General features: G+C 48.0%; 1 protein-coding gene and 1 long non-coding RNA gene across 7 annotated transcripts; one reads left to right on the top strand and one right to left on the bottom strand.

Moving 5' to 3' along the window:
• Positions 1–402: 402 nt before the first annotated feature.
• Positions 403–10891, bottom strand: DHRS7B (dehydrogenase/reductase 7B). Of its 5 annotated transcripts, XM_074553274.1 has the most exons (8): positions 10746–10808; positions 10213–10424; positions 6293–6468; positions 4269–4384; positions 3431–3641; positions 2743–2835; positions 1324–1476; positions 403–984 (listed from the first exon to the last, which is right to left on the bottom strand). In XM_074553274.1, the coding sequence occupies exons 3-8, from the start codon at positions 6441–6443 to the stop codon at positions 779–781; spliced, it is 930 nt and encodes a 309-aa protein (XP_074409375.1). In that variant the 5' UTR covers positions 6444–6468; positions 10213–10424; positions 10746–10808; the 3' UTR covers positions 403–778. The 5 variants fall into 5 exon arrangements, with proteins under 5 accessions (XP_074409375.1, XP_005487489.2, XP_014122804.2 ...); XM_005487432.4 differs by lacking the exon at positions 10213–10424 and having other exon boundaries at positions 10746–10891; XM_014267329.3 differs by lacking the exon at positions 10213–10424 and having other exon boundaries at positions 6293–6464; positions 10746–10816.
• On the top strand, positions 10746–25071 carry LOC141731061 (uncharacterized). 2 transcript variants are annotated; one of them, XR_012582967.1, is made up of 3 exons: positions 10746–16302; positions 16417–16570; positions 17620–25071. It is a non-coding gene; the product is annotated as an uncharacterized LOC141731061 (long non-coding RNA). The 2 variants fall into 2 exon arrangements; XR_012582966.1 differs by having other exon boundaries at positions 17594–25071.

Raw genomic sequence — 25071 nt, 5'->3', positions numbered from 1 at the left:
GCCAGAGAGTGCCTGGCATGCACAGGATCACAGCTGCTCTGAGCTGCAGGTGGCCCAGGTGTGCTGCTGTCACCTGTGCAGTGTGTCCTGGCAGCAGCTGCCTTGCTGTGCTGTTCTGCCTGTTCAGTGCTTCCCTGCATTCCTGGGGCTGGGATCCACAGAGCTGTCACTGCAGAATGAACTGTCCCAGTCCGTCAGTAGGGCATGATTCAGACAGGTAAAATGATGCCAAATACACCCAAATTGTACATCAGTTCCTTCTTTAAAAGTGGCACTGGACTGAGCTTAATTTAGCAGCTGACTTGGCACGTTAACAGGAAGGGGCTGTGAAGTTTCCCACTGCAAGCAGCGTGTCCTGGGTCAGAGTGGAAGGAGTGGGAATGAGACACTGATCACGAGAGCTCCCAGCTGAGGACTGTATTTCACAGGGGTGGGGACAGCCAAGGGCTGCTCGTGTGAGGGCAGAACAGGTGGGGTTTATTTGTGGCAGGCCAGTAAAGCTGAGCATGCCTGCAGTGAGGTGAGGAGTCCCAGCCAGGGCCTCCCCAGTGTTCCCCTGAGCCCTCCCTGCAGCCTCAGCTCTCCCCCATTGTCCAAGCACCTTCTTTCTCCAGCTGAGCTTTAGGTGCTGTCTTCCAGCAGTGTGAGGGAACCACTTCCCAGTCTCCATGCAATGGTAAACAGCTTTTTGAGAAAGGATTTTCCTGCAGGAGCACCTCCAGTGATGTCCCAGCCGACTGCAGGGGCTCAGCCTCTCCCTGCTCAGGGCAGCTGAGCTCTAAGAGCCCTTTGCTTTTCTCTCCTTTTTTGCTCTAGATGCCATTAAGGTGAAGAACAGCCTGGGGCAGAGGTTCCTCAGGTAGACAGCCAGGCAGGGGGTCAGGCCAGCCACAAGCACTTCCTTCTTCTTCTGTCCCACTGCATTGAGAACCACCTGAGCCACCTCGGCCGCCGTCTGTCCCTCGGCCGTGGTCTTGTCCATAACTGCCAAGGGAAAGCTGAGTGAGCACCAGCACCACCAGCAGCAGGTAAACCCCTCTGAGAACCCTTCCCAGGATGCTCTAACTGCACATGGCTGCTTGCTCTGGCTCTCACTCCAGCTGGGTATGGGAGCACAGGCAGCTGTTCCTCATGGCTGGCCCTGAAGGCGAGAGTTGCTGTCTGGAAAGGCTCAATTTTGGGGCTTGCTGTTCCTACACTGCATCCAGAGTCGGTTTTTGATCCTTCAGGGCTAACCTGTGTCCCCACCAGAGGCCATGTGTTGCAAACACACCTTACAATGACCTGGAGATGCTTTGGAAAGGGCAGTGAGGGATATCTCACCTCCATAGCGAGACCCATCCGCTGTGACAGCGTTGAGGGACAGGTTGGTCTGAATGTACCCAGGGCTCACCACTGTCACTTCAATGTCATACTGCTCCACCTCTGCTCGCAGGCAGTCAAAGAAGGCCTGGGTAGCGTGCTTAGAGGCAGCATCTGCAAAACAGGACAAGGACTGTGCACCAAGGAGAGGAGCAGGGCTGAGCAATTTTCACTTTCTGAATGGATTTTCACTGCAGTGCAGCCACTCCTCAGCAGGAGCTGCTCTGCAGCCTCTACGTTTGTTTTTATTTAGTGAGTGGCAACAACAGGTAGTGGGAGTCAGAGGCAATTTAGGAAGACAAAATGTAAACTCGAGTTTGAAACTGGCTGGGATCCTGAGCTTAATATCACAGCCCTGCCAGAGCACTCCAGAGTGAGCCCAAGCTGCCTCCACTCCTGATAAAGGAGACTCGGAGCCTTCAGAAGGCAGAGCTGGCTGCCCTGCACGTGCTGAGCACCAGGGACTTGCAGAGCAGGTTCAGGGCTTGGCTGCAGAAGGGAACAGATCACACAGGCAGGCACAGCTGGGAAGCCTGGCCTAGGGCAGGATTTTCCCCCATGGAATGGCAGAGACTCCTTTTGTTTGGTCACTGCCTGTGGCTGCCACCAGCACACCAGCAGCACCAGAGCCAGCTCAGCACAGTGACCAGGCAAGGGCTGAGCTCCTGCTGCCACATCCACAGGCTCTGGTCCCTGTGAAGCACCCTGGGAGCTCCTCAGAACACAACTCCTGCAGCAACTGGACCCACATCCCCTGCAAAACCCCACGGCTCAGACATTCCAGGCTCTCCCCCCTCAGCATCATCCCTGACCCACTGTATGCCATCACCACTCCACTTCTGGTGTTCACTTTCAGTGATTGATTTATGGATGTTTGTGTGTCAAATGCTCTCATCTTAGTTCATCCATCTTTAAAAGGCTTTTTTTTCAGTAATCCCACCAATATTTCTTGTCATAACTGATTTAGCATGAAGAGTTTTCTGGATCAAGATTGTTTAGGCTTTTGTTCTGGCATTGTTTGTACTACAGCACTTCATAATTTATTAATACCAAAAATTCCTGCTTTCTTAGAGGAGATAATGCAGACAAATGACAAGGACAAAGTACCATAAAATTATGGAATTATAGTGACTCAAGATAGGACAATCAAGCTGTTTTCAAAACATATTCTCCACCCCTTAACAACTTTAGGCCAGGGCTAAGATTTTGTACTTAAGAGTGGCTGTCAGTGGTTTGTGACCCCATTGAGGGTGATGCACAGCTCTGCCTTCCCTGCACACAGCCAATCCCATAGAGAGCTAAATGTGGAAGCAGGAGCCAAGTATTTATTCAGCCTGGTGCCCCAAATATGTCTTTCCCATCTTCTGTGGAGGTACTTACATGCAGATCTGAAAGGAATGCTTATTTTGCCTTGCACGCTGCTGATGGCCACAATGTGGCCTTGTCTCCTCTTGATCATGGAGGGGAGAAGTGCTAGCAAAGGACAGAAAAGACCCATTCAGAGAACACTCCTGCCATTGCTGCTGTCAAGAATCAAAGCTTTCAGAGCACTCAGAGATGCTGAAGGGAATTACAAGATCCCTCTTCAGTGCAGGGCTTGGGACAGTGCTTGGGATGCCTCTGGCTGAGGCTGTGTCTGCCTGGGAGGGTCACCTGTGAGGAGATCCCTTGTGCCAGAGCTGCACAAAGGGCAGCTGTGGTGCCTCTGATCTCCCACACAGAGGGCAGCAGCATTTGCTTTTCCTGCCACCAGAACATCTCCCCATTCCCTGCAGCTGACACGCTCCAGGCTGAGCTTTCTGTGTGACCAAACCTCCCAGGAAAGCTTCAGCTCCACTGGAACCCCACCATGTTCTGACAGGGCAGACAGGATAACTGGGCCTCTTCCCAAGCCCCTGCCAGGCTGGATCAGGAGATGGAAGCAGGGATCATCTCACTGGGGTATTTCCCACACAGTCACACCCTCAGGCCTGCCCAGAACCCCAAACCTCCCTTCAGCCTGTGCTGTACCAGGCACAATGACAAACACAAGCAGAGGCATCAGCCAAATCCTGTGGGTCACAGGTACCTTTGGTGAGGGCTACAGGTCCAAAGTAATTTGTTTCCATCACTTTCTTGTCCACCTGCAGCCCTGTGTCCACGATGGTGCCTCTGAAGCTGATGCCAGCGTTGTTGATCAGGATGTCCACGTGACCCAAGGCCTTGAGGATCTCCTCAGCTGCATTCACCACAGCCTTGGTGTCTGAGAGGTCAAACACCACCGTGTGAGGCTCGTGTGGCTGTGAAGAAACTCAGGTTAGCAAAATCCAGCTCAGTGCTGGGTGTGCCAGCTCTGGGATCCCCCAGCTCTGGAAGCACAGGGGCAGGGCCATCCCCTGTTCCATGTGGGGAATTCATGGCAGAAACAGGTTGTGCTCATCTTTATCTGCTCCTGTTGCCTGTTCCTTATCCCTGAGCCTAGCAAAGGGACAAAGGAGATCTTCCTCAAGTACTAAAGTTTCCTGTTCTCTCATTAAAGGAAATGCATTTGAAAAAGGCAAAACCCAACCCATGTGTTTTCTGCAGAAGCCGGCAGTTCTTAGCCACAGTCAGCAGGCATAGACATAAAAAATAAAAGCAGAAATAAAGTCACTTTTCTAGATTCTGAGGTGCAGGTGGTAAGGGTCTGACAATGCCCTCGTGTGCCTTCACTTCCATTTCTACCCAAGCTGGCTTCTTTTTGGGGTTTTTACAAGGAATGACACACCAGCTGACTGTACTCCTGTATCAGCATCCATCCCTCACCACAGAGCTGCATTTTTCCTGTTGCTCAAGAGAACAGCCCACAGGCAATTCTGTAAGTTCTGTGAGAGCCCAAGCAGAAATCCAGGCAGGTGAGCCCAGGCCTGTCCTGGTGCCCCACTCACGTTCTTGCGGTGATTCTTGACAGCACAGAGCTCCTGCACCAGCCCCTTCAGCTTCTCACTGTCTCTGCCACACAGCACCAGCCTGCAGCCAGCTGCATGGAAAGCTTTGGCACATTCTGTGGAGAGGCAAGAAGAGAGAAAAGTGAATATCAGCCAAAGGACAGATCCCCATCAGCCCTGGGGAGAGCTCAAAGTGCTGTTTGCTGCAGGGGCTTTATTGCTGCTGTGTGGTGGCCAGGCTGGCTGACAGAGAGGTCACAGCCACTGCCACCCTCCTGGGACTGTGACAGACACGTGAGGCAGCTGCTGTGCTCACACATTCTGTGCTGGTTAGACACTTACTGTGCTCTTCACACATCCTCCCCCTCAGCTGGGCACATCTGCCTCTTCATTTCTGACCACAGTTACCCTGTGTGTCATCTAACAAAGGTCTGAGGAGTTTCAGTTTTAATGAACACCTCCAGAGGTTCTGGGAGCCTGGGCTTCAGTGCCTTCATCAAGGTGATTCTCCTCATGGGGAAAAGCCTGGAGAAGGGATGCCAGGCTATTGTCCTCCTAATTGCATGTCCCTGTCCCCCCTGGGAGCCAGAGGGACAAACTGCTTGTTTGCACAAGGGATGACAGTGGATGGCAGTGAACACACAGTAATTAGAGGTGGGCTGCTGTATTAATAACTACAAGTAAGGGGAGTTGTAAAAGATCTTGCAAATGAGCCAAAAAGGGAGGAAACTTTACAGTGCAGTGGTGGAAGTCTCTACACCCCACAGCACAGAAAGCTCCAGCTGGAAGGTCTCTCCTGGAATACTGATTTCCTCTCTTCTGGATGAGAAGTACAAGATCCTTTGCCACTCCCACTCTTTGGTTGAGGCAGGCAGAGAGAACCAGTTCATCTCCTTTGGCCAGTTCCTGAACAGCCCTGTCCTTAGGGACACACTCACATGCAAAGGCAGCACCAATTAAAGCGCTATTTGTTCTAGAATGTACTCATCCTAATGAGAGGCCTTGATAGCAGAGAGCACCTTGTCTTCTCTTCAAGCAGCTTTTAAAGCAATTATAGAAAGCAGAATTAGAGAATGTGGCCACTGAAGCAAAACATAAGTTTCATTTGGAAAAAAAAACTCCCTGGTGTTAATAATGCCAAGAGTTTGACTTTAGAGTGGATGGGTTTGTACCATGAAAGGTATCTTAACTTGAGGGTGAGGGACAAGGAGGAGTGGAAAGTTTGGCAGAGCAGCTGGAATTATGTGAAGGCAGAACACAATTTCTGAGAGGTTCTAAAGAAACAATTTGGCTTCCTGGCTTTTTCAGGATTTAGGGAAAAGACCCCTGACAGCACAAGAACAGCATCTAATTCCTTGCTTTGATGAGCTCCAGTTTATACAAGGTGATTTAATTTTTTTGTACCAGATGTTGAGACTTCCTTGCATATACATCTACAAGAAGAATCAATCAAAATTACTGTCTGAAAGGAAGGATGATAATGCACTTTTTTGATTTCAGGGAAAAACATATTTTTTCCCTTTTTGCTGCCCTGTGGGTTGAAGAACTCAGGCAGGATGCACTGACTGATTCATCATTACAATATGTAATGATATGGAAGAATCAATAATTTCATTTACACAAATTAAATAGAAAAATAAAACCCAGAAGAAGGTAGTTTATGTCATGGCAGCCTTACTGGGAGCTGTAGTTGGTTCAGAGCTGGAAAAAGCTGGAAAAAGCCATTTCAGTCCTTCTCCCCCACTCAGGTGGGGCAGCAAGAGCTGGAGCTTCGTGCACAGGACAGCAGTGAGCTGAGAGCTGTGCCCAGGCTGCTCTGCTCATTCCCTGGCATCTCCCAGGTGGTTATTTAACAGGAATGGTCTCTCCCAGGCTGGCAGAGTTGACTGAAACCAAGTGGTTATGACTCAGGTGGGAGCTGCAGGTCACAAACTCAGATCAGCAGCTTTCAGCTCATTCCTGCTTTGCTCCTGCCACAGCCCCCTGCCTGTGCTGCCCTTGGTGGGCTGTGTGTGTGTCCATACCTTTGCCCAGGCCAGAGGTGGCCCCTGTGATCACCACCACAGCCTCCTGCAGGTACGTTCGCATGCGCAGCCACTGCAGCAGCCGGAACAGCGCGAAGATGCCCAGGCTGCCGAACAGCAGCGGGATGATGACAGAGCTGGTGAAATCCATCAGCTTCCCTCTCTCTGCTGTCTTCCTAGAGCCACAGGGTGACAGCAAAGAGATCATTTCACCATGAGGAAAATGAGAAAACACCTGAAAACAGCTTTGAAATTATTCTTCTTAACCCTGCCTTAGATCACCAATAAACCACCAGGGTGCCTCTGTATCTTCAGCAGGTTTCCTCATCCCTTCATTTAGGTTTTGGAAAGTTCCCATCAGTTCCCAATTTTAAGCACTGAAACAGTAATGTGAACATCCCAGCAGGACCCTTGGCATTGCATCCTGCCAGCTGTCCCATCACAAACTTGGGTTCAGGGATGCTGTTCCCATTTTGCCCTAAATTCTCCCTCTTGTGTGGAAGTTCCTCAGGGCTGAGCTATTTCTCCAGATTCTTCTGATTGTATAAAACTGTTCAGATTTCTCTAGAACAGCCAGTGCCAGAGTACCTACAAGCCAGAGATCAGTTACTGTGTGTTATCCCAGATGGAGTCTTTTGGAGGCTCCAGGTTTTCTCTCTGAGCCAGTAATTTGCTTAACACACTGAAATCCCATCCTGGGATTGGATTCTGATACCAAGGCATAGCCCTAATCTCCTTGCTAAGCCATTCCTCCAAGAGAGTAGTTTATGTGACAGCTTCCTAAGGGCCAAAAAGCAAGTAGGACTCCAGTGAAAAGGCCACTGATTTTCCCTGTTTATCCCTGAGCTTTTATCAAAGCTTGGTGTAAGAATAAAGTTAATTACAGCCCCTTCCTGAAATCTTCTGGGTCACACATGAAGTCAGAACTACACCTCAGGGTATTTTCCTTTCCCTTGTTTCTCATGCAGGCAGAGTTTGAACTCTTGCAGTCTGAACTGCAGGACAGGTCTTTACTGGGAAGATACTGGGAAATTCTGGGCACACAACTTGTGCTCTCCAAACAAAAGGAGAGCATGAGAAGCAGAAAACAGGAGGTAACCACAGTGCCAAGGCAGAATTCAGAGTCACTGAGGGGATGGCAGAGGCTCTGCATGCCATGGAACACAGCTAATGTGGAAAATGTCAGGCTCTTCCAGATACCCATCAGGGGCTTGGAGAGAATTCCTCAAATAGCTGCTCAGTGAACAGCTTGCTGAAATAGCAGTGAACTGAATAAAATAACTATTTCTGGGGCTACAGCTGGAACACAATCAAATAACACATAAAGACAGCTCTAAATTCATTTGGCAAGGTCTGAAAACAAAGCCACCAAGGTAGAACACAAATCTTGGAGTGAGCTTCCCATTCCCAAAGTGATTTCTGTGTGTCTCAAGTCCTTCCTGGTGGGATCCAGTGTGGATCATGCAGGGAGACACCAGAGCAGCAGCTGCCCAGGGCACAGGGAGTGGGAAAGCACAAACCCCAAAGGAGGACTCAGCTCAGGCCCTGCAGAGCATCTCCTCCACCCTGGGAGTGCACACAGGGGTGTTTGGCACTGGTTTGCAGCCAGGGACTGGCACAGTTCATGTGTGTGAGAATGGATCTTCCCTGAAATAATTCCTGGGAAAATCATGTTTTGACACAAACCCACTGGATTTCCAGGCTGGATGAGAAGGTTCTCCTGACTGGTTCATGCTCAGCAGCTGCTTTCTCTATGATTCCTTTTTTTGCTCTCTCAAAGGTCTCTTGAGAGTCACAGCACAAAGTGTGGGCAGGGACAGCAGGTGCTGTGCTGCCATTGGGCTTACAGGACATTCTGGAATCAGAAAAAACCCTCAGCCCACGTTCAGGCCCTTTCATTATTTCCCAAGTGGGAGCTGACAGCTGCACTGGCACTTCCTCCATGAGGCAGTGGAAAAATCTGCCCTGCTGTGGTTTCAGTGCAGGTGCAAAGGTAACTGAGAAGAGGGGCCTTTCCTGACTCCTCTCCTAGCTAAAGCACACTGAGACCTGAAAATATTTCTAATCTTTTATTGTATTTCTTTCCTTTTTCTCATGTTATACACAGGAACTGGGCAGATCGTCCATCTCTGCCTGAGGGCTGCAGCAAACCAAGAACTCAGGCTGGAGCCTGAGCCAACAGGTAACAGCTCTGGGGAGGGGAAAGATGGGATGGGAACAGAAGGAGAGGAGCCAGAGAGACAAGGAGCTGCCAATCTGAGATGAAAATCCCTTTATATATTTAATATATTTTAATATATATTTCATATATCTTTATGTATATTTAATATATATTATATATTAAAATATATTTATTTTAAAATATATCATTTTTATATTATATAATAATATAATATAATTTATACATTATATGTAATTTTAATATATAATAATATACTGATATATAATTATTAATATATTGATATTATAATACTATTAATATGTATTATATATAAAGTATATATTATATGGTATATAGTATATATTATTATTACTATATGCTATATATATTAATATATCTTATTATATTATATATTCTATAATAATACATAATATATTAATAATACATAATATATATAATGTAAATTTTTGGGGCATGCAGATGCAGTGCCTTCTTCCAAGGTGCTCAAATCGCCTCTTCAAAAAAAAACCCAAAACAAAGAAAATCTCAGATCAGTCAGACTTGAGAGAGAGCACAACCCAGCTGAGTAAATCATTTGGGACAGAAGAGCTTCTGCAGCACTTCAGGCCCACAGCAACAATTTTTGCTTTGATTTCCTGACCTGCTTCTATCACAGCCCCAACTTTAGGTGACACTGAAGCAGTGTCCTGCAATTCCCAATTCTCCATCCCAAAGGGCAGCACTGGAACATGCAGTTACCAGAGAGCAGAAATAAAAACTGATAATGTCAGCACATACAGGTGACAGGAAACTTTTTGAAGGCTTCCCATAGAATAAATCACATTTATCCAATTAAAAATAAACCCAGAACTTTCCCTTTAAAACAAAACTGGGTGTTCTCCTGTAAATCCAGGACAATGGAGGAATCAAGGACCAAGGATTAATGACCTTATTAATGAATAAGGGTGCAAAGATGAGCAGATCCTAAAGAACCAAACCGCTGGAAGCTTCCCCAAACAAACTGGGACTAAAGCTGATTGTGCAGCTCCAGGCTCCCAGAATCACATTGTCCTTTAGGTGACAAGTGGCACCAGCTGGAGGCTGCAACCCCAAACCCAACTGGGGGGATAAAAGGAAGGGGAAAAAACCTGATTTTCCTAAGGAAAAAGCACAGCCCCTGTGGGCCTGAGTGAGGGCTTTAGTGTGAAGAAAGCACAAGGTCCTACCTGAGAAAGGAAGGAAGGAAGGGGCTCACCAACAGGGCTCTGAGCTGGAGCTGCCTCGGTGCTGCCTCCGAACAGCCCCGAGTTAAATGTGGAACTGGCAGCGATCCAGGCAAGCGTCCAATGCCAGCCCAGCCCGGGCTGCCTCTAAAAACAAACCCAGGGAACACAGCCCTGACCTTTGCAGGGCACGGGGAATTCAACCCCCACACCGGGAACACAGCGGGAGCTCCAACGCTGAAAGCAGCAAAAACTGCTCAGGAGAAATGCAGCAACGGGGCAGAGCTCCTCATCCCAACAGGGAGCAGGAGGAGAGAACAACCCAGCCGGAATTCCCGAAGAAAGCAGGAATTCCCGAAGAAAGCAGGAATTCCCAAAGCAAGCTGGGATTCCCGAAGAAAGCAGGAGTTCCCAAAGCCAGCCAGGCATTACCTGAAGCATCAGCCCCTGCCTGAGTTCTTCAGCCCACGGGGCAACAAAAAAGGGAAAAAATACGTTTGCAGCACCCGGAAACCAGTCTGGATTTGAGGAATTACCTGGAATCCCACCCGGTCTAGTGGAAGGTGCTGGCAGGGGTGGAATGAGAGGGGATTTAAGGTTCTTTCAGCCCGGGCTAGCCCAGGATTCCAGGAAATCGTTTTCTGTTATCTTCCTGCCCCGTTCACTCAGGTACAAAGTGTAATTCCAAAGTGTAATTCCTCCCACACGGAATTCCTCCGTTGGTGCTCGGGACAGAAACAAAGGCGGCCTGATCAGAAAACTCAAACATTTGTTGTTCCAAAGAAAGCGTTCTGCAGACTTTTACCAAATCAAAAGCCACCTGAACCTCCATGAGGCGAGGCCATGACGGCGGGCTGTCCCTGGTTTATCTGTAATTGGGTTTTTAATTTATCTGTAATTGGGTTTTTAATGGCGGTACCAGCGGTGAACTCTGTCCCGGAGAGCGCCGGGCGTCCCCGCGCGCCCAGCGCCGCCTTCCTCCAAGCTCTCCCGCACTCCCCCGAGCCCCGCAGCCCCCCGGGCCCTCCCGGCTGTCCCTCTTGTCCCCTCCTGTCCCCTCTGTCCCCACCTGGCCGCCGCCGTCACCATGGCCACCGCCGGAAGTGGGCCCGGGCCGCTTCCGCCCGGACCCCTCTCCCCGTGACGCCGACCGGAAGTGGCTGTGGGACAGCAGCTGCCCTCACCTGTCCCCCCGCCTCTGCAGCCCGGCCGGGAGCAGCGGTGCCAACCAGGGGTTCCGCCCTCTCGGAGTTCCCCACAGGTAGGCATTGTCCTCAGTCCCAGAATCCCAAAATCCCGAAGGGCTCAGGCTGGAAGGGACTGTGGGGCGTGGGTTCGGCCTTCCTGCTCAGGCCTGTCCCAGAGCACGGCACGGGATTGCTCGGGAATATGGCGGTGAGGGAGGGAGGCTCCACAGCCTCTCCCGTCAGAGCTCGGGAACTGTGACATCGGCACAGGACACCCCAAAATCCCCTCCTGAGGGTGACACTGGCACAGACACCCCCAAAATCCCACCCTGAGGGTGCCAATGGCCACAGGACACCCCCAAAATCCCACCCTGAGGGTGACACTGGCACAGGACACCCCAAAATCCCACCCTGAGGGTGACACAAACCAATATGACTGTGAGGAACAGCAGTAAATTCCTGTAGGAGAAAAGAGACATTTCTGCAGAGCCTTTTTCAAATCTGTGATAGGGAAAAACCCAAATTTCTCTTATTGTCCAAGAGCTCAGTGCAGAAACAGGGCCTGGGTGAGCAGCTGTAAATGCCCTGGCACTGATAAGGGCACAAACCCGGCCCCAGTGATCCCAAAAGTCCAAATGTGTCAGGATTCTTGCCCTGAGAAAGGAAAGGCACAGGGAGCTCCTCTTAGTGAAGGTTTTTGTGATTCCATTTACAGAGGAATCAGAAATACTGAAATGTTTCCAAGGGTATTTAATCCCAGATGTCTTTCCCTGTGCACAGCAGAGAGATAAAGGACAGCTTTTTGCAGCAGTTCTTTGAAAGGTGGTTTCATCATCCATTTTTATGGTAACTTTTTTCTGCTCCTCTCTTCTAATAGGGAAAACACTGAAATTAAGTGTTTCAAAGGTTCAGTGCTGGTTCATTAGTAAGGGATCAATATTTCAGGGAAAAGATGAGAAAATAATTCAAATCTTCCTAAAAATTACTGTCTGAAAGGAAGGATGATAATGCACTTTTTTGACTTCAGGGACAATATGTAATGATTTGGAAGAATCAATAATTTTGTTTACACAAATTAAATAGAAAAATAAAACCCAGAAGAAGGTAGTTTATGTCATGGCAGCCTTACTGGGAGCTGGAGTTGGTTCAGAGCTGGAAAAAGCCATTTCAGTCCTTCTTGCCCACCCAGGTGGGGCAGCAAGAGCTGGAGCTTCGTGCACAGGACAGCAGTGAGCTGAGAGCTGTGCCCAGGCTGCTCTGCTCATTCCCCTGGCATCTCCCAGGTGGTTATTTAACAAGAATCTGTTCAAATGCTCTCTCCCAGGCTGGCAGGTGCTGGCAGAGCTGATTTAAACCAAGTCCCACAGCAAAGGCTCAGATTGGAGTTGCAGCTGCAAAGTCAGTGGAGTAAAGCTTGACTTTGTTGCTTTGACTGCGAATCCATTTCCTTAGGTTAATCTAATGTAATTAGCAAGAAATTCACCTCTGATTCAAAGCTGCTCATTGATACATCATGCACTGGGATTAGAAGATTTACTGATGTCAACCTGTCTTTGTTCTCAGAACCATCAGTGAAAACTCTCCCCCACATCTAGGACTGGTTTGCAGACTGGGCAAGCCCCAACTGGTAAATGTTGGCATCATGTAAAACTCTGTCTGTTGGTTTTATTTGCACTCAAATCTCTTTCCTTTCTCATTTTGTCAGGCCACAACTGCAGAGGGCTGGAATCCTTTTAGCATGTTAACACTTCCTTGACAAACATCCTGCTGTTCTGTTGCTGCCCTCTTGCAGTGCAGGAGCTCTTTCTTGAGGGGGAGAAAAGAAAAAAAATCTCCAAACTCAAGGATTTGAGTTTGCACTTGTGTTTGGTGACATCTGCAATCACTGAGTGCAGATCTGCAGCCTTTTGACCCCAATCTCTAGGGCAGCAATTTTGTGCCCTAGTTCCTGTGGGCTCTTATTTGTCACTTTTTCCAGGAGTATAAGATGCAGCTTCTTGCTGTAAGAAAAGCTTTGGTTGCTTACCCTAAGAGCAAAAATCTGGGCAGAAATCCCCACAGGGTAACAAAACCATTCCCCAGGGAAAACATCCTTGAACTGGTTTGAACTGAGAGCTCCCAGTTTCACAGTGCCTGTGGCTGGGAGATGTAAATGTTCCAAGGGCTGTGGCAGGATTAAAGATTTTCTTGTCTCAGCCTCTCATGGAAGGGTGCAGACTCTCATCCTCCCATAACTGGAGTCAATGAAAACATTCTAGGGTGGCAGGGGGAAAAAAACAGACCTAGGATGGAAAACAGACAAATAAAGGCTTCTCAGGGCTTTTTCAGTTCTTTGCCCCTGCAGCTCTTTGCAGATTTGTCTGTGTCCCTTCCAGACAGTGACCCAAGAAAATGTTCTTAACTTTTGCCTCAGTTGTAGTTCTGGTTTGGAACTGGGCTCTGACTCAAGGACACCAAACTCCTCTCAGAGAACTTTCTGGGTACTTGGTCACTATTTCTCTCAGCTCTTGTCTCTGGGAGAATTTTGCTGCAGGTTCAGTTCACTGCAGTTCAGTTTTTTTCCACCACCTGAGTATTATTTTTCTTTCCCAGCTATTTTCTATAAGGTTTGTTTGTAATTACTGTCTCCCCCAGAGCCTGCACTGCAGCATTTCCAAGCTCAGTGTGAGAACAGTGTAGACTTAGTGAAACTGCATTTCTGATGTGTGATCGTGCTGCAAATCCCCAATCCTTGCAGACAACCCAAAGCTGGGGAAGAGGGAGAGGCAGCAATATCCTCTCCTCCTGCAGATCCCCACACTCCACAGCCACTTTAATGGAGCTGAATGCTTCCAGGGGAGAGACAGTGATGTTTTGTCACACACAGAAATGGCAAAGCTGAGGCACCATTTCCACAAACAGATGCTAATTGTGGTTGTTTTAATTGATGAGAGGACAGCTGTACAGAAGTATTTCCTACCTGCAGCTTCACTGCTCTCAGGATACACAGCCCTGTCCTTCCCTGCTGCCTTTACTCCTTGGTTTGGAGGGGGAAAAGCAGCACCAGGCTGAGGGCTGGGCCCCCAAGAGCTGTAAAGGTGCAGGCACATCTGCAGAGGAGAGGAGAGCCCACCCCTGTGCGGGTTTGGGAGGGTCAGGAAGGAGTTAAATGACAGCAGAGGGAGAGGCTGTGCTATTGTTCAGGCATCCCTGGGTCCAGGGTGGCTGATCTCTATTCCCGGATCTGCCTCTGGCTTCCTGCACGACCTTGGACCGCTCCCTTACCTTTTCTTTTCCTTAGCTCCCCAACTACAACATGGAAATCCTTCTCTTCCTGTGGTGCCTCGTTCCCTGCGGGATTCGGGGGGCTGAGGGAGATCGGGGGAGCACAGGAACGCGTTTCAACCCAGAAAGATTTAAGGAGAAGGCAGCAATCTTTGGGGCACGTTCCTGTTCGTTCAGGTCCAGCACGGGCTGTGCATATTTGGGTGATTTTGGGGGGGTTTTAGCAGCAAACTTGTGGTGAAAGGCAAATGTTGGTGCAGCTGCCCAGAGCGCTGCCAGCTGCAAGGAGCCTGTTCTTCACTAGATGGTGCTTTGATCAAAGATTTGGATAACCGCAGCTCTTTCTGCACAGAATTTCCTAATTTTTTCTTCCCCAGTCTCCATTCCTGCCTCTTTTTCTGTGCTTTAACACCACGGGGGACACTTAATGATGCTGGATATCGAACAAGGCTAATCTGTGGTACTGCAGGCTCCGAGCACCCACCAGCCCGCCGGGCTCCCGGGCTTTGGGGTTTGAAGTGTGGATCAGCGCTGCTGGGCTGTGGCAGAGAATTGAATTCTTTCCGTGTTTTCTATTCCCATAAGGAAAAGGCTTCAAAGAGCAGGTCCCCTCCCCCTCTCTGCTGGTGAAGGGCATTTAGGGAAGCTGGGAAAGAAATCCAGCCCTGACAGACGCATTTATTTAACAAACCACTGCCTTTCCCTACCTTAGCAGAAAACTGGGTGTTTTTTAAAAAGGGGATTGCTGCTTTTATATCCATCTTTGTATTCAGGAGATGGTTACCTAGCCAAGGTCATTGCTGCTGCATGCCTGGATCGAGCAGCGAGCAGCTCCTCTTCGTGAGTGAGCACTGCTTTCAGGGGGGCTGCCCCAAGGAAAAAATAGGAATTAGGCTTGGATCTGGGCAGCACAAGGTCCCAGGCTGCTGAGAGCCACAGGAACAGCGTCCCCTTTTCCAACGGCAGCAGAGGGGATGAATGAAGCTGTAATCAAACATTTCCTGTGCAGACATGCACGGGGCTGGGCTGGGCTGCGACAGCCTGTTCCAATCCGGCTCACACGGGGACAGCCAGCGCCTGGGCCCCCGCCACGTCTCCCTGGGGCTGTCGCCTCCCTGGGGACGGTGCCTGCAGCCCGGTGTCGCCAGTGCCTCGGTGCCAGGCGGCTGTGCCAGCGCCCGCGGGCATCCCCATCGCGCACAGCTCCCTCCCCGCTTTGGCGAACACCGATGAATGGGCTGGGGATGGAGATGGGGATGGGGCTGGAGATGGGGTTTGGTGGCCGCTCTGACCCCACAGCCGCACTCAGCCACAGCCCCACACCTCGCTCCTGCCCCCGGCACCGCACCGGCCGCTGCTGCCAACGACAAGGTCGCGGGTTCAATCCCCGCACGGGCCGTTCACATCCGAGTCGGGCTCAGTGATTCCTGTGGGTCCCTCCCAGCTCGGAATTTCCTGGGATTCTGCAGAATTCTGTGTGTGCCCGCAGCACCCCGCTCCTCACATGCAGGATGTTGTGCTCAGGGCAGCGATGTCCCCACAGCAGGGACACAGCGATGCCGGACTGCGAGGGACACAAAACTGCTCTGGGGAGCGGGAGCGGACAGGGCTTTCTCTGTCATTCCCCTGTTAGTGTCCCACTGCACATGCATTTGTTCATCGTTATTAAGATATTGATGCTGACTAAACCCTGACCCTGATCACACAGAAATTCTCCCAGAACTGTGGGGTTCAGGGAGAGTGAGAACATTTCCTCACATCTGCTCCATCTGGAGAGCAAACCCCTCTCCCAGTCCCTCCTGCCTGACAGGGAAGGGGTTTGGTGACCCAGGAATTGCATCACTGGCGCGTGCTGATATTTTTTTTTCTTTTCTCCCCGAAATGTGCTTGTTTTATTGTTTTCCTCCGATGGAATTTGCCAGCGTGTCCCAAATTACGTGGCTCTGAGATGTAAAAGCAAGATACCTGTGTGGGGGAGAGAATGAGTGGTTTGCAGTGTGCAAGCTGGCTCTTCCTTCCCTCCTCCCTTCTCCCCACATCCCCATGTGCTGTGGAGCCAGCTGCTCCCGGAATAGTTTGGGAATGAAATGTCACCATTTGAAACTGGTGAGTCACACTTTTGGGAGGAGGGGAGGAGAGAATCTGAAATCTTGCCGTGTGGCAGAGCGTCTCCTGGTGAGTACAGAGAGATTTTTAAAACCACAGACTCCCTGATGATGGAGTTGAGGGGCTTTGAGCAGAGGCTGCTGGGTGTGTCCACGCTGCTTTTTTTCCGGTATTTTTTTGCAGGAGGATCTCGAAATCTTCTGCAAACTTGAATTTTCTTCCCCAACATGCCCACAGCAGCTGGATGCTGGTGCCTCCTCCAGCAGCCCTGGGTTGTATCCGTCTGACAACACACCTCCAGTGACTCTCTTAATTAAGTCTCCCGCACTGCTGCGAGGTGTGTAATTACAGCGAGACCTGACTTAAGCATCCACTCGAGGGACTAACAAAAAGAATTCTTTACCAGAGCAGCGAGGAACAGAACTTTACTGCATAAATTTTTAAAAATATATTTTAGGGGAAGTATATTAAACGAGGGAGGGTAATTATTTTGGGTTTTCTTTCTCCCAAAATAATGATGATGCCTTTAATATACTGAGCATTAACATAATCAGCTTTTCTTTTCCTACCAAAAGCATACTTGAGAAATTCTGTCCTTTAACAGAGATTACTATTAAAAAGTGTCAATTAGTGCAAATGGTGGCAATGGTCTTGCAAAATGAACTAGGAGGGCAGATTTTGGCTCTTGCTGTCCCAGCTCGCTGTCAGAGGTCCCAGTCCTGCCCCAAGGTGGCAGCTGGGCTGTGGATTAATACCCACACACAGCCCAGGGTATTAATCCAAGCCAGCAATCATTTCAGGTTCTGTTGCTATTCCCAGCACTGTGGTGACACGCAGAGATGTGCCACCCATCCTGCAGCCCCAGTGATCTCCATGAAGGACAGGGAGAGGCTGGAAACAGGAATATCAGAAAGAGCCCCCAGAGGGGCTGGCAACCCTCAGGTCCCACCTTCAGTGGCATTCTGAGTTCATGCTGTGAGTAAAACTCCCAAATTGCTCACCAAGCTTGCAGCGAACTTGGTGGGGATTTTGCAGGCAGAAGGCCCTGGAGGGTTTGATGCCATCTCTGCTTTATTTGGAAGACTGAGCTCAGAGCAAGATTTTATGAAGTGTGCATTTCTATCTCAAATTCTAGATAGCTTTAACTAGAAACCCACATCCTCCATTGTCACTGGATTTGACAGAAAACCCTGGCTGCAGAATTTTTCTGCAGAGCCTCAGATTTTCTTTAATACAAAATAAAACCTCAGAGACAGCACTGAAAAGTCAAATCTGGGTGCTATTCCACGTGCATTTTCTCAGCAGAAAAGCCTGTTTATTTTCTTAAGTGTATCACTGTTGTCCTTTTTTCTTAACTCAGACTGTCACAGTGATTTTGCACTGCAGGCTCCACAGAGTCCAACCAGCAAAGCTGCAGGAGCTGGAAGTTGCAGCAGCAATGCAGGAGTGAGCCAAGGAGCCAGGTCAGAAAAGAAAACCCCTCTGGGCACCTGCTGCACCCTCAGGTGGGAACTTGGAGCTATTCCAAACCAGTAACTCCTAAGAGATGGGAATGTCAGTGGATCATTAATTCTGAGGCACAATAACAGCATTTTAGTGCTTGGTGTTGTCTTATCTGTGTTTGTTCTAGCAGAGGTGTCTGCCTGCTGGGTTTAGCTCCCAAAATTCCTGATGGGGATTCCCTTTCGCCTGCAGCTTCCTGCAGATAACTCCCATGATAATGCTGGGAATGATCAGTGTAAATACTCCCTATGGAAAAGCAGCTCGTTTCTCAGAATGAGGTTATTGTCCTTTCAAATAGAGTAACAAAAGACAAATTTACTGAGTACACAACTCACTGACGTACTGCATCTTTCAGAGATATGTGATGATTTCTTTAAAACTTGGTGGATTTTTGCCCAAATCAAAGGATTTTGTCTCATCAGCTACACTGGGATTTCCCAGAGGGCCTGAGACAACACATCCTCAGCCTCTTGGACCTTGGCTGAACTGATACATAATGTGTGGAAACTTCCCAACAGGAACAAGCAACCCTGGAAGGCCAAGATTACCACTGATCTGGTTTTGGGGGGGGAAAAAAATGAAAAAGACAACTGAAATGACGTTGGACATTCATTAGCAGAGCATTGTCAGAACACAATAGAAGAACAGACAAAAGCCAGTCCAGATTCTGTGGTATTTCCTAAAGGGCTCCCTCTGGCACATGGCTATTCCCTGCCAATCCTTCTGTATTGTTTTTGATAATGAATAGAAGCTGAACAGATGATTGTTGTATTGTCCACTAAGTGATTCATTTACATTAAATAGTGCTCCAAAAGTAGGCTTTGGGTGGACTTTTTTAGTCACTTCAGTTATTTATTTATACAGTTTAATTACTGTCTTTTAACTCTCCACTGTAATAATTATTTCCTGATTGCTTCGGCTAAATTACTCCTCTGAAGTCAGTGGTCCAACAAGCCCTGACATGAGAAGCAGCATCCACTCATTTTCAAAGGAGCTAATTTGAAATGGCCACCTCCAGGGAAATGCTCCTGCTTTGGGAAGGCGCTGAGATCCTTGAGCACCTGCAGGTCCCTGGTGTCCCTGGTGCCTGGCACTGAATGAAGCAGGAGCTTTGCTGCATAAACCATCTCAGTTCCATGAATTTCCATGTTAACCTCTCAACTCCTGCTATATCTTCACCGAGGTTCTTGATTAACCCAGGGCTTCCATTGCAATTTCAGAGTTGTCTCACAGGGGTCAAAAGTTTTGGTTTGGTTTGCAAATGTGAGAGATGTCATGTGCTCGAGGCCATATTGTTGGAGAAGAATCTTCAGTGTGAGAAGATATTTAGCCCCAAATCCACATCCAGGGCTGCATGGCCACTGATTTGGATGTACTGATGGGTGGGGGAGAATGACATGTACTGAAGGGCTCTTTGATGGCCAAAGAATTTGAGGAAATCAACACTCCAGGCCTTTTGATCTCCAGTTCTCTGAGAAGCTGCATGACTTTGTAGAGTGGCTGCAGTTGCATCTCAAATTCCCTGATTTTGCAATTATTCTCTCCTCCCTATTCCATGTACAAGGCAGGGAAGCAGGGACACAGAGAGAGGAAGGGAACAGCCCCAACAGTGTTGAGCTGTCCATGTCATGTGGGCCCAGTTTAAACCTCCCAGGGCAGAGCAAGGCAGCCTTTGCAGGCTGGCATTTCCTCAGTCCCCTCTCCTTCCATTTGGGAAAAACAAACTTGCCAGCCCTGTGCCAAGATCCCAAAGAGAGAACAGAAGTTTGTTTTGAAGAGTTTAGATGCCTGTACCTGCCAAAATGAGGCAAGATTGACTTTTTGCAACCGGTTTCCTACCAACTCCTCAGCCAAATGAACACAGAGGACAAGAACATTCCAGTTCCACTGCAGCCTTCCAGCTCCTTGCCATTCCCTACTGCTCTGGCTACAGAAACTGGGCAGAAGCTGCTGTGTGACTCCTACCTAAGCTTTAGGTTTGTTTGTGTCACATTTTTGTTACTCAGCTTCAGAAAGTGCCTTTACCTGGCCTGTGATTAAAGCAAACTACCCACCTTCAGGATGTGCCTGAGCTTCAGCCTTCATCTGGGTTATGTGGCATCATCATCAAGGATGAGATTGAGCAGACACAGAAATAAAATTCTCCTTCCCCCTGCATAAACCCACAGAGCAGTGCCAGGTTTCCCCTGCTGGCTCCCCTTTGCCCTGCAGCGTTGCTCTCCCCGTGCTCCTGCTCTCCCCAGGGCTCTGTGCTCAGAGGCAGCCATGGAATCCAGCCCTGCATTAGCAGCTCCATAATAGCTGTGCTCAGTGGAACCCAGCTCTCCTCATTAATCCAGAAAATGAGAGTTGTTTTCGTACATTTGAGAAGCTAATTATTTAAGTGCTGGGAATTAAGGCTCATCAGATGCTGGTGACTGAGTTTGGCTTTGCATCCCCGGGGATGGAAGGAGACCAAGGGAAGCTGGTTTTTTTTTGCTCAGGTGAGCAGCACAGCAGCTCAGCAGCTGGGAACAGATCCCTGCCTACCTGATGCTTAAAAACCCCTCTCTTTGTACATCTCTGTTCTTCCAGACATCATCCAGTGACTCAGAGAAGTTGTGGATGCCCCATCTCTGTGTTGTTCAAGTGTTCAAGGCCAGGCTGGATGGGGCTTGAAGCCACCTGGTCTAGTAAAAAGTGTCCCTGACCACAGCAGGGGCCAAACCATTCTATGATCCTGTGATTCTTCCCATTCAAAGAGATTTTTTAATCACCACTGATCAAATAATTCTATATATAAGATTTTATTTTTTCCTACCAGGAAAAGGTGTGCCCCACTTGAGGTTGACCTAACCTTTATATTTTGCAATAAATCAATATTGCCTTGTCTCAGGTGGGTTTTTAGAAAAGGAAATGAGTTCACACCATTTTTTCTCCTATAATCAGTTCTCCTTCAGCCTTACCTTTGACCACCATACTCAGAGAAAGGTTTAGATAGAAATGCTGCTCCCTGACCTAACAGGGAACCTTCCAGTGCCTTGGGAAACAGGAGATGAACTGGGTGAAAACCCCCCTCGTCTGTGAGAAACCACAGATGAGGCCAGATCTGCTGTTCTAAACAAAGTTTGTACAACAGAATGACTTGCAACAGTACATGGGTGCTTTTGACATTCTTCCCAGAAAGTGACAGAAAATCTATTGATGCTATTGCCAATAACTATAGGCTAAGGAACAGGGCCTTGGTTCCTGGATGTCACTGGATGGATCCCCTCTTCATTACAAGCAGCTTGCCAAGGACAAATGTTGCATTTTTTATGGAGATAGCCAATGTCCTGTGTTGTCTTCAGAGACTGAGGGAGTGAACTGCTCTGTGTGTTCACTCGAAGCCAGATGTTAAAAGTATTGTCTGGATGTAATTGCCTTGACAAATAGCAGGAGTGACATTTTAGCTCCATTCAAGTCAGTGGCAAAATTCCTGTTGAGTTCAGCTGGGGCCAAGATTTCACCCTCTGACAGCGCTGACGGGAAATCTAACGAGTGATCTGCAGGAAAATAAGAAGAGGCATTGTGTTTTTCTAGGACTGTTTTCAATCCACAGGCCATGAATCCTTGGAGTCTTGTGCACTGCTTTAAAGAGCTCTGCAAAAGATCTCAAAGACAAGGAATTTTAGTGTTAGTATTTCAAATTTGCTATACAGGGAGCCATGATTCCAAGAGAGAATGGCAAGAGTTGATTACCAAGTCCAAATTCAGCTTTATCCACTGAAATCCACCAATCTGTGCAGCCCTTGGACTGACAATCATCCTTCTGGCAGGATCTGCTCAGCTGAACCAATCCTTTGTCATGGAATGTTGTGGATTCAAGAAACCACTCTGTGTCCAGTGCCAAGACTGAGCCATATGGAAATTCTGCTCTGGCACCTACCAGGTGCCATTGCCAATGGATTGGGATGAAAACAAGGCTTTTTAGAGAAGCTGTGACTTTACAACCCCTTTGGGTTTGCAGCAAGGTCAGTACTCCATCCCTGAGATAAATGACAGGTACCAGTGTTTCCCTACAAACCTTCAGGAGTCTGAGGTAACTCAGCTGAACTTCACAGGGATTCAGAAGCAATCAGCTTCAGGAGAATCACACAATGGATTCTGCCTCTGGTATCTCCAGGGCTTTTAGCCCTGCAGCCACACATTCAGCCTCATCTGCTTTAAAGGCAGTGGATTAAGCAATGGCAGTACTACTTGCATGAAGTTTACAATGCTTGGATGACAAAAGACTTGAGCTCTGGGGAAAAAAAATCCTGGAGATTAAAACTAGAGTAATTTTTAAGAGGTAACAGTGTTCTTTTTAGGCTTTAAAATATTTTTATGTGTGTGTTTAGGTAAGCATAGTAGTTCTGTAAGTTCTTCCCTTTTAGAATGTGGAAGAACTTGTATTTTTGAGAGTGCCTGAAAAAATGCAGGACAGGTACTGAGGAATCCTCATGTATTCTGTACTGGTTATCAGCATGGAGAGCCCTTGTGCTTGAGAAAAGCTCCTGAACATCCCCTCCAAATCCACTGTGGAACAAGGGGCTTCAGCCTCTTGCAGGTCCAAACTTAGGCCAGCTCCACTTGTAATCCAGGGTTATGGGAGGAATCCCACCCAAATCCTTGATGCTGCTCACACACCTGGACAAAGGGAAAGGTTCCTGTTTACCTGAGAATGAAATTGGACATTTTAACACATATCATGGCACAGCATGTCCAACAGCTGATTCATGGCTATCCAGAGGAGCCCACAAGTGCCACCTTGGGATGGCATGGATAGAAGAGGCAGTTTTTGCTTTTCCATGTGAAGAATTCTGCTTCTCCCCAGCTGAGCTACCCTGGAACTCAGATGACTCTCTGGAGGAAGACTTTGCTGCACATTTGCAATGTGTTTTAGCTACTATCAACATTTATATTCCACTGGCATTTGAGGGTAAGCACTAATTAGCATAATCATCAATGCTTTAAAATTAAAAATTCTTCCATGAGACACAGGAGAGAATGAAACTATTTCCTGCCCCCAGAGGCAAATCCTTTCCCAAGCTATCTGCTGCACCAAAAGGTTTTTTTCTAGAAACATTCCCAAGCTATGCCCAAGAGTAAATTAAACTACAGCAAACTTGTAAACTTGTGTGTGTGTGTGCAACAAGCAGGCCCTGATTTAACAATTACTACCTGACAAAATGTTGTCACTGTTTTCCTCTCCTATTTTGTTTTGGCTGCTGCTCTGTGCTGTTGTGTCGCCTTTAGTGTGTGGGCTGCAACAAGCAAGAAGTGTTTGTAGAGTTGGAAGTTTTTATACTTCATAGGAAACATTCTGGTGTCTTCACAGGTCAGAAAGGAAAGGGTTTAATGACATGTGTAGAGTTTTGCCTCAAGCCCCCCAAATCAGGAGCTGGCCTCAAAAAAATCTCAAATGCCACTGTTTTCTATACTGTCCCAAAGTGGATTTTTACTCTGGTTCCAATTTACCAAAAGAAGCCCAAGCTGAATTTCTAGCATAAATAAACCCCTTTTATGGAGAATAAGGTGCCAAGGGAACCTGGGGGAGCTTTAAGTTTGAAAGGTAACATCTACACTGTGGAACTATCCCCTAAGAGTTGATCTTTACATTTCTGCATTGCTGCCTTTGGGAAGTGACAGTGGGTGTCACCAGATTGGGTCCAGGATGGGTGTGCTCCATGTGCGTCCTTTGTGGCTCAGAGGATGCTCCTCACACCCTCAGCAGGGTCAGAAGCCTCCAGGACAGGAGTAGGTAACTGTGCTAATTGTTCTGGAAGTGGCCAGAGAGAGAAAGATCAGTATTTTCTCAAAGGTTCTCTCTTTGAAAGAGAAAAATGTGTTTCTTAAAGCAATTGTGTTTAAACTCACAATTCTTGTTATTTCTGCATAAGACAGCACACCCTAAAGGGAGTAAACACAGGGACTCTGCAAGACAGAGTGGCACAGAAATCTCCGTGAAAATTTCAGAGTCTGCAGGACACTGAACATATGTATTGTCTCTTTGGTATCCTGTTTTTTCAGTGAGATGGACTTAAATTTCATTGGCAGAAATTCTCTCTTTTATCTTTATCTCCTGTTTTGATGTGGTAGCCATGGAGAAAAGCCCCAGATTAGTAAGAGTAGGTTGGTGCAGAATAAGAATAACTTTCTTCTTGTATTTAGACTGTAGCAATATCTGAGGCTTTGTTTAATTTGAAATATTCAGACAATAATTTTTAGATGCTGTTAGGACACTAATCACCCATCCTGTTCCCTTCTATGCACCTTGAGCTGGCAATCCCTAACTTCCCTCTTTTCTGAGGGTGGTTTTCTCAGGGAAGGCCCTGGCTTTCTCTGACTCCTGCTTTTGAGAACTGGTTAACTCTCCTGGAAGGTGGGTTAACACGGGAAGGACATACAGCACCAATTCCTGTTCCCATTCCAAGGAGCTGTAGGCTGCACTGTGATGACTTAATAGGTCTAATGATTACACAGGGTCAAAGAGAGGGTACAGCCTCCCTCCACATTCCACTCATAATCTTCTGAAACATTCAGTGCAATTTGTGTACACAGCGGGATAATCGGGCCCTCTCCTGGCTCTTGGCACCTTTATTTTTCCACCTGTGGGGCAATTCCACGTTTATCACTGGAGTATAATCCCCAGACTGCGTGGAAGGGGGATTTCTGGGAGAGGTTAATAAGCAGTGTGAGCCAGGAGGAGCAGCAATTCCAGGTGTCCCACGCAGAGGGACAGCGTGTCCTGCTGCTGCCCCAGCCTGGGGGCACAATCCCGGCTCTTTGCTCAGCCCTGCTTTGCCACCAAACCTTCTAGCTACATATCATAAACCAGCCTTCCTACTATTTACCTTGCCTTCTTTTAAAACCAGCAGCAGCTCTGCAGGAAACGGAAAGTCCTCAGGTGATTGTCACAAATTTTTGTATTTATTTCTCGCAAGCTGCAGCAGCAGGTCAGGAAACTGGACACTACATAGGGATCTGCAAACTGAAGAGTTCAAGGTTACAGCTCCTGAGGAATGGGATTAGCACGCACTGAAAAAGGGGATTGGTGAAATAATGTGGTGGCACTTCGCCACTTATTTCCTTGTGGCACAGTGTTCGCAGTGATTGTCTAAGAAGCCTCTGCAAAGCCTCTGCTCTCTCTCTTGAGAAACCACGGCATAATTCCCATCCTTTCCCTCCTGTCTCACTCCATTATGTAACCCTATAGCGTGTGTGGCATACAAGCTGAAAACTATGTACAGATCGCAACATTTTACACTGTCCACCCATTTCCTTGTATAGGAAAAAGCTGAAATAACACCACTTCTGGTTATACACCGCTTTTGT

The sequence above is a fragment of the Zonotrichia albicollis genome, chromosome 16 (genome assembly GCF_047830755.1).
Source record: "Zonotrichia albicollis isolate bZonAlb1 chromosome 16, bZonAlb1.hap1, whole genome shotgun sequence".
Lineage (NCBI taxonomy): Eukaryota > Metazoa > Chordata > Aves > Passeriformes > Passerellidae > Zonotrichia > Zonotrichia albicollis.
This window is presented reverse-complemented; position numbering and strand designations above follow the sequence as displayed.